The sequence below is a fragment of the Gobius niger genome, assembly GCF_951799975.1.
Source record: "Gobius niger genome assembly, chromosome: 17".
NCBI classification, from domain to species: Eukaryota; Metazoa; Chordata; class Actinopteri; order Gobiiformes; family Gobiidae; genus Gobius; species Gobius niger.
Window position 1 is genome coordinate 18185736 of NC_136868.1, and position 9883 is coordinate 18195618.

Genomic DNA, 9883 nt, shown 5'->3' on the forward strand with positions numbered 1-9883 from the left:
CAACAAACAGCGATGCAGAGAAATGTAGTTGACTCGCCTAACAAAGACTCCCCCACACACTGCTAAAGTGTGCAGAGATTGCAAAGCAAAGGGAAATGGGCAATTTGTCAAAAGTGGGGAAAGCGGTGAGGCCGACAGGGCTGTGGCACCGAAAACCACGGCTGAGATTAAAGGCAGCTCGGCGCAAGGGGGGCTTTAAGATTACACCCAGAGCGGCCCTGCACATGATTGATGGCTGCTTGTAAAAGCTGGGGTTATTACTTATAACAGCTCGAGCAGGGAGGAAGACAGGAGGAAGGAGAGAAAGATTAGTCCCCCAGTTCCCAACAAATAAGTGGACAATGTAAGCAGAAGGCTGGCTGCTGGCATGAGGCTGACACCAGGTTCATCTGCTCCGCTCGGGGCCCACATTAATGTTTCTGAAGGCAAAGCTCAGATTTCCCAAGTTTCTAATTCAAGTCATTTCATTTACACCACCTTCTAATGACTCCCATTGCTAAGCCTCATAATTAAATCCCTGCATATTTTTGGCAGCTGACAGAGACAGAGCACTGCCATAAAACCACAGAGCGAGCATGTGGTTCTCAGAGTTTTTTAGCCACGACCCCCAGTATCACTACCGCAGGAGTTTACGATAGGCTCTATGCAGTGTTCTCGCCCAGCGCGATTTGCCAACGTAGGGCGGATTTTCGATTGTTTTTTCCCTTTTTTAATATCGATACTTTTTCCTTTTTTAATCGATACCAATACCGCAATAATACCTGAACGGTGGCCTGTTCCTTTAAACAAAACAAAAAACACAAAAAAAATGTGCCTCTCAAAATGCAGGAAATACTGTATTGTTTAAGAGGGGTCTAAATTTCTATGGCCGCCCCCTACGCTTTGCCAATCTCCTGATGATAACCCTGGGCTCTAGCACGCAAATGACACGTGACTTCCGAGTGCGATTCCCAGCAGTCACGGGCCTTCCTCTCTCGCCATTTTCCCATTAATGATAAGCGATGTCTTGCACAAATCAACGAATAGTTCAAGAAAACATCACTGACAGTGAGATACTGATCCGAAGTCACTCGCGAGGTTGGATGTCTGGATGCCGACTATAAGTCACACCTTTCTTGATAGTTTGGCAGGGGGTGGGTCTTAAACTCCAGAGCGACCCGACCGATATGTGATTTTTCTTCCTTTAAAAAAAAAATCAAATATAATTTCACACGCCGCTAGAGGGCAACAGTGCAGTTACGCCTCCGTGCCCAGATAGTTGCGAGGGCAATTGTTCAGAAGTGACACAGAGGATAAAGATTTCAATGGATTTAGTGATTTTGAGTGAGAATGAGGGTTTGGTATGTTCTTTATACTATAGTTATCTGAACTGTTTATGTGACGTTAACATACCAGATGCCTATTTAGTTCATTGTTTACGCTTCATGTAGCATCATGGACATTAGCATACCGTACGCCTATTCACCCTGTTACTTTTTTCTTCATTAGGCATATTTTGGCTGCGTCTTATACTCCGAAGCGACTTATAGTCCGGAAAATATGGCAATCTTGAGCTATTTATTTAGACTGCTACTAACTCATAGGGAACAACGGAGACAGGATGAACAAGCGGCGACTGAGGATCCACTCGGAAGTCACGTGACGCTCGCGTGCATATAGCCTACAAAAACTACATAGAAAATATGCCTCCGCTATGATCTGCTAACCCTCTGAAATGAATAATACACCTGTGGAGGTCCCGAGCCTCAGGTTGAGAACCACAGTGTTTACCATATGCTACATTCCCTTTAAAAGGAGGTACTTTTAACAAGCCTGATGCCTGAAGCCTGATGCTTAAGTCCAGTGTTTTTCAACCTTTGTTGAGCCAAGGCACATTTTTTTCATTGAAATAATCACGAGGCACACCACCAGCAGAAAATGTTCTCATCAAAGTGTCTTGGCTAGGAACACCGTATAGTCTCACTAGCCACAATGCCTCAATACATCACTAAATCTCTTGTCTCAAAGAAGTACCTGATATGGAAGAGTATAATATGGTTACTCTGCCGAACACTAGACAGCATAGACACTCGAAAACGGTACATTATTTGTGGATAATAATGCATTTGTTAAAAAAAAAAAAAAACTAGATGAGATTGGATAATTTCCCAAGGCACACCAGACAATATCTCACGGCACACTGGTGTGCCACGGCACAGTGGTTGAAAAACACTGCTTAAGTCAACTCTTAACAACCATGACCTGGACCGGCCGCACCGAGACAGTGGTGCTTTCTCTGTTGTGTTGTGGTTGTCAATGCCGATAATTCAGCCCATTGTTTTAGCGAGGCCCTAATGCACAGTTCGTTCCCTAGTGTGGCCTGCTGTGGTGCTTGGCAGATTTTAGGGCTCGGGTCGGGCCAATCAAGCCGCCCCCCGCTGGCTCACTTTGTTCCAGCCCATTGCGCTGTGCCGTCTTTAGGGAACGGCCCACCGCCTCCCTCTCCTCCACCTCCCACACACTTCTCACAGGAAGCTCTGCCGAGTGTTGACGCGCACACACCAGAAGACTGCAGATGTTAACATGAACGCAAACACACGAGCACTGAGCCGTTACCATCGCACATTTTTGTTCCTCTCACGAAGCACATCTTTCTGTCAGACCCACAGATCTGCGCACACAATGAGGAAGAATGTTGTTTGGTGAGGGATAAATCCTACTCAAACAAAGCTGTCGATATCTTATTGGGGCATATTGTTAGTCCAGTGTAGAGTATTCCCCACCTACACATTAGATTTCTAAATTAATGGAAAATTAATGGATTTTTACAGAAGTAGCTCTATATTCAGAACATTACAGTTCATCAATACTTGTTGCCCCAGCCAGCACTGTCCATGGCGAAAGATGTACAGTATTATTTATTCATTTTTAAGGACTATCATTTGACTATTCTGTCCAAACATCTGTCCAAAGTCAGTCATGTAACCATACATTTTGTAGAAAACGTAAAGTCAAGGCATTCATTATATTCCCCCACCCAAAAAAAATTCAAAAATGAATCGTGACATTTACTTAAAAATATGCAGTACATCAAAATGCATACATGTCGTGAAAATAAATCATAAGAGACATTTTTTTTTCTTTCTGTCCACAACAATAAATCACAGAGGGAAGTGTGTATCTGATTGGCTCAGCAGGAGGCTGCATCTTTCACACAGCTCTGACATGTTTTCTGTCATGTTGATTCAGTATTTCCTTCAGATGATCTGTAGCTTTGCTTTGCACTCACATCCAAAAAAACACTGCATTTCCAATGACCTGCTTTGTCTCTGCATTTCAGCATCCTTCAGAATATGGGCATGCATTGAACAAATGGAACCAAATGCATGGAGTAATAGGATAGTCATAATTGTGGGGTTCAACTTTAATCATATAGAGAAGACAAGAAGCTCAAAAAAATAAGAAAAAGACCACTGTATATCGTTCTTTGCCAGACTGTCTATTGCTCCTGGTTACAGTAATATGTTTTCACATCAATACATAAATTCCAAGTTTTCTTCTGTAGACAAAGAACATCCAAGAGAATGGTGCTGATAACACTTGAAAGATGACAGGGACGCACACAAAGACTCACAACGTTGACTGGTAGAGTAACAAAGGCTAAAGGCAACGCACATCAGGCTGAAATCCCATCATGATTTGTATGATTGGGATGGACGTGGGGCTGGGCAATATAACGATATTTAAGATATATATCGCTATATATTTTTAAATGAGATATGGAATCAGACCATATCGCATATATCGATGTAGTTCCAATTTGCTCTGCAAGATTTTTTTGAAATTTAAATGTGCACCATACAGAGCTTTGTTATACAGTGTTTATGTTTACATTTTATAATGAGTTTCCAAATAAAACTACTTGTATTTGGCTTTGACTTTGACTCAACATTTCATTTCACAGCTCTCACTTTGCGGAAAACATATCGAGAAATATATTGTATATCAATATTCAACCGGAATATATCGGGATATGACTTTTGGTCCCTATCGCCCAGCCCTAGTTGGTGTTTGACAGTGTATCGGTATGAGCGTGTGTCATCCCCTTATTGTGCAGCTTGTGATGTTAACATTTCTGCTCATTGGCCACTGTGTTACTACTAACCAGAAAATGATTTATCTTGTACCACAAGCTGGACTGTGCAAGATTTGAGAGTTCACAAACATCTTGTCGAATGCCTGCTGATTCGTTTAAGTCTGCTGTGCTGGTGGGTCAAGCCATTCATGTGGCTGTATTTGTGAGTGGCCGTGAGTTTTACATTTGCTGACAATAAAGAGTTTTTAAGACGTAAGGAAAATGTAAGGAATGAACATTAACAAACACAAAAATATGCGTTTTTAACAATATATAACTTTATGATGAGCCGTTTCCGTGATTGGATCAATTGAACACGTTTAAGCCAATCAGCAACAACTGCTCTGCTGAAGTCCATCCTCTTCACAGCCATTTCAGACTGATTACTGCAAGTCATTCATGATGTGATGAGTTTGTGTCAAATAGTTATATCGATATATCGTGCCGACATCGCCCGATATAACCCTGGTTTATACAGTACAAGCCAGGGGTGCCAAACCTTTTTTGACCCAAGATCTAGTACAATGAAGTTGTGCAACCTGACTCTCCTAAAAGTCTGCGTGGAAAAGAAAGCACCTCACGATCGCGCATCACATCACAAGAGAAAATGAGCGATCTAAATGCACACTCTGTCAGATAAAAGCCAAATAAGGTGCGCTCGCTGTGAAGTCAGACCCGGTTATGTGGGAGGTGGCCGGTGGTCAGGGGCAGCAGCCCCTGCTTCAGTAAAAGTCAGACTCTGGGCTGAGTAGGAGGCGGCCAGGGGACAGGGGCTGCTGCTCCAGCGGAGGAGCGCAAAAAGTCACAGTGGCGCACTGATTTTGCAGAGTTTGCTTGATTTTGCGTTAGTATTTGAGATTGCAGCATCACAAAATCCTGCCCTTTCTCTTTTCCTACACCTCTAGCACTCGACTCGGGATCAGACTGGTTGGGCAACCCTGGGATAAGCTATAGGCTGATGATTGATCTCTGTTGGAGCTTTAAAATGAGCCCTACCACAACTTCCTATAGGCCTCAGGGGAACTGAGAAACATTGCAGTGAAAATCTGTTTATAGGACACCTATTTTATACATTTCTTGTTTTGACTCTCTAGACTTTTGCGGATAATTTCGGAACCATTGTTTTGGAATTTTGTCTTTCAAAATGAGTTCCCTCTGAAGTACCTGTTAAACATGAATGTCCTGAATAAATCAGTCCTACACATTTGGAAGCATCATACACAGGATTATAGACGAGACATTTTTTTTTCAATTTGGCCAGAAATCGGCATCAGTCGCGCTATACAAATGTATTTGTAGGAAAAGCCCTTATGAAGCCCCAGAAAAAAGCTTTCATTCCATAGCGGACCTCTGAGGATGGAGAGAATGAGTAATGTATAAAATTGTAAAGCGACTATGAGGGTCTGGAAAAGTGCTATTAATATAATATAAGTGTAACATGCATAATACTTAACTGGTCGAAGTGGTGAGTGACAATTAAGAGTCACAAGCCAAGACAGAGATCTACCAGTGTTTGGGCTTGTGTTTCCATGTGTGTGCTTTAACCTCATCCCCAACCACTCTGCCCCTCCTTTAACCAAAGCCCAAAGCTTTCTGACAATCATCACTGTGGCCTTTTACAAAAATCAACATCACCCGTGACCTGGGGCCTCCCCTGGTCCACTCTAAGGCTTTGGACAGAGGGGCTTCGGTGCTCAGTTTGTCATGCTAATAAGCTGGCCTAACCTTAACCACCCAGACATCTGCTGGTCTGCGTGTGTCAAGCCCCACATTCAATTTGTTCCCTCGATACAAAAAGCAGATAAGACCCTTCAGGCTGCCAGGAATGTGTGTGTGTGTCCTTGTTGAAAAAAAGCTTTTTATTTCAGTGCATGTACAAGAGAAATAATTAGCATTGAAGGGAGGTGTGCTCTCAGTGCCAGACTTACTGCGTACTTGTGTGTACGTGCATACAAACACTGCTGTCCAGTGCCCACCGAGCTTATCCAAAAATGTGTGTGCTGCAGAGCGAATAAGGGTGGGGGGAGTTTGTTTAATGGGCGAGACAGGGGACCATGGGGATTAAGCCCCCCCTCAGCTGGAGGCTTTGGAGGAAGGCTGGGGGCTGTTCTGTTAATTCAAGTGGGCTTAATAATGCCTGTGCACCCTCTGCCCCGACCCTCCCACCACTACCTCAGATCTGGGAGGAAACGCGTGATAAAGGGAGACAAGGCGCGGGGGGAGAGTGTACAACCTGTGGCCATCTCAGCGCTGGGGCAGGAGCTCAGGGGACTACACTGTGTTACTGCTCTGTTGCTCCACTTTCGAGCCGCAGCCAGCTTTGTTGAATGTGCGCAAGGATTAATCGACACCCTAACAATAATTTTGTGCCAAACGTGATCAACTGGGTCAGCTACTTGTGTACCAAATGAGCCCCTCAACACAGTCTGCCCAAAACCTCGCAATATTCCCACTTAAGAACCACAGCTACGCAAGAGTAAAAAACCTAAAACAAAGAGAAGAACATCCTGTAGCCAAGAACATGAGTAGTTGTAGATTTAAAGATCTATATTAAGCTACCCAATGTCACAAAGAAACCAATAATGTCCTATTATTTCTCTTTTTAAGTGCCTTGAAGAAAATATAGGAATCACTTTAATTTCCTCATCACATTTTGTGCAATAAATCTTTCACAAAAAAACACACAATGATCTAGTTTGTAAGTTGCGATTTTAAACAAGATAATATATATTATGCCAATTGACGGGCTGCTGATCTGTAAAATGCAGCGTTCAGAAGATGTGACAGACACACCTACTTGGTGCCAATTGTCACCCATTGTCCAGGAAGCAGCAGACATCTGTAACACAGTGATCCTGCCCATCTCCAGAGACTGCACAAGTGGAGGGCTGAAATCAGTGCCGAGCCGAATGGTGAAGCCGCCGGGGAATAATGCACGATGATTGATCATCATCCGCACATTTACACACAATGACACCTGCGTCTGCAGCTGGGAAAGCATCTCCCGAAGCAGGAGGAGGCTACTTTCGAGTTCTCAGCGGAGAGCGAAGGTTGAAAATGCAACACTTCCATTAACATTTTCCATTCCAATTCTGAGACCAAGCTCATTTACAAAAAGACACAAGGCTGTTTTAGTACAAGTGGGCGCCTTCTTATAATCTCAGCTGTGAGACAACAGGATTCAGCTAGAGTCGCCTCAGTCTGACGGCCAAAGGGCAAACCAGTCATGTCAGAAAACACATTCAGGTTCTGTAGAGCCACAGAAAACAAGACGCAAGAACCAGTAGCTTCAGGACACACCTGTGACAAAGAGGCTGTAGACCGATCTGTTTTGTTCCTCTGTTCATTCAGGTCAAGAGAACAGGCATCAATGGAAAATACAGGTTGGCCACATGCTGGTGGTAGACTTTTGCAGATGGAGTTGGAAGTAGTTCAAAGACTCGAGCTCTTCCTTACAAAAGGTTTTGATTATCATGTTTTGCCTCTTAACAATTCTCTTGATCAGTACAGTTTTGCCAGTCATTAAACTGTATGTTTGACCAATAGGCTCAGAGTCCTCATGAATGCGTGCCCTGGACGGAGTTTGTTTCCATGGGAACTTGATATTTTGGAGACCAGTTCTGCCGTTTTCTCTGACGATACAAACCCACCTGCCCAGAACAGCCCGTGTTACAAAGTCATGATTAGTAACGTGACGAGCGCATCACAGCCCAACATGGAAGATACTGCCATCTCACGCGCACCGGAGAGCCATTATTTTCATTTTTGTTCCGCTTAAAAGGTGTTTTCTCCAATAGTGCATTTTCCGAACAGCCTTAATAAATACATTGTGGCAAGTGCAATAATTGAGTGCACAACTTGAATTAAAAAAAAAAAGAAAGAAAAAAAAAACTAAAATTGAGCTATGCATCTAAATCTGGCTCCTCACGTGCTCACAGATTCGGAATAAAACTTAAAGTGCACAAAGGCTAATAAAATGGCGAGTAAAGCTACTTACTGAGTGTCTTGATTGTGGAAACATCATGTCAGTCTCTTGTTTGGTGCTGCCCGTCCAAAACACGGCCGTGCCTTGTATTTATACTGTATTTTTCCTCGCGTTTGGTCCTTTGTCCAGAGCTCGCCTGTACCAGGAACTGTCCAGTGTTAGCAAATCGCCTAGCCCTCTGCAGCTAGCGTCCCGCTCTCCAAAAAAAAAAATGCAGACGAACAGGGGCGACGCACTTTAGAGCCGAGCGCGAGGTAACATACTAATATTTCCTGCTGCGACGTCCGCGTACCTATGTGTTCCTACTGTTCCGGTAAAGAGGAAAGCACCATCCCTGCAGCTCTCGTGGCTAAAGCTAGCGGATTCTTCAAAAGCTGTCAGTCAAAAATGATTCATCGCCTTAATGCATGAGCGGCTGCGGCGGCGGAGCTCGGCGCTTGTAAATTAATAACGCTACGCACACAGCGGTGTTCGGCGTGTAGCTAGCAAGTCTCTGCAAATGGTTTCTCCCTGCGCCCGAAAGTGGCAGCTAAACGTCGTCACCTTTTCTTTTGACACGGCCACAACTACACGAATGGGAAAAGTAAAGCGTAATCCCGCTCTTTAACAAACAAAAAAATGTATCTAGATTGCGGTTTTGTTCCAAATAGTAAGAGTCTAGAGAGGAAGGAAGGGGGGGAGAGAAAAAAAAATCTGTGTTGAAGCTCAAGCCTGGCAATCCCAACTTCGCTTCAAAATGTTCCCAGCCAGGAGTTTAAGCAGGAGAACTAAATCCTCTGATGCATCTAGTCCTGGAGAAACGGCGAATCTGTCGGCGACGGAGGGAGAAACTGGAGAAAGACGCGACGCAGATGAAGCTGGTCGCCCCGCACCGATCCACAGACACAGTCGGACTACGGCGGCTCGGACACATCCAGCTCTAACGGGGCTCAAAGCGTGAGCAGAGAGCGCCCCTGGTGGCCAGGCTGCGCACTGCCTAAAGGAGGAACTAATGAGTCTTCAAGCCATTCATAGTTTTACAGATAAGATAGGCGGACAACATGTTTTTACTTTTAGTCTTATGACGAAAATGTCATTTAATTTTAGTCGAGATTTAGTAGGATTATTTTCTTCAAATTTGTCTAGTTTTAGTCAACTATAATTGCATGTAAATTTAGTCGCCTAAAGTTAAAGGTGCATTATGCTACTTTTTATGCCGGGGAAAAAAAGATTATTTGACCTTGTAGTGGCCGTAGGAGTGTTCAGCATGGCACCTTTACTTTTCATTACAGTGGCCTCTACAAAGCTCCAGGATCAATTGTGGTCCGTCAACAGAGAAAACCTTCCAAACAATTGTTTCTGGAGCGTTGTAGAAACCACTGTGATGGAAAGTAAAGGCGTCATGGTGACAACATACAACTACTGGGTCACTACAAGGTCAAAACAGCAAAATATTAAATTATTCTCCCACATAAAAAGTTACATAATACACCTTTAAGACAAATTTAGTCAGCTTTGCATTGAAAATATTTAGTCTAGTCATTTTTAATCAAGGTCCTTTGCTTCATGGAGCTTCACCCACATAAACAAAGCACAGAGCTGTTCTTTTGGCAGTGAATTGAAATGATTTGAGGCTCTTCCAAACTGTCATTGGAAGGTTTGGATGATTTTAGTCTGTTTTCATTTATATTTAGTCTTATTTTAGTCGACGAAAATATCTGGACATTCTAGTCATAGTTTTAGTCTCATAAAAGACTTGTAATTTAGTTTTAGTCAGAAAAATATTACTTTGACTAAAATTAGGA

At 43.4% G+C, this 9883-nt stretch overlaps 1 protein-coding gene across 2 annotated transcripts in view; it reads right to left on the bottom strand.

Moving 5' to 3' along the window:
* The window catches only part of tle5 (TLE family member 5, transcriptional modulator), a 31561-nt gene extending 22541 nt beyond the window's left edge, over nt 1-9020 (bottom strand). For both annotated transcript variants that reach the window (XM_079574607.1, XM_079574606.1), the window contains exon 1: nt 8112-9020. In XM_079574607.1, the coding sequence (XP_079430733.1) occupies nt 8112-8138 (27 nt within the window). In that variant the 5' untranslated portion in view covers nt 8139-9020. The remainder of the gene's footprint in view (nt 1-8111) is intronic.
* Between the last annotated feature and the right edge of the window lie 863 nt (nt 9021-9883).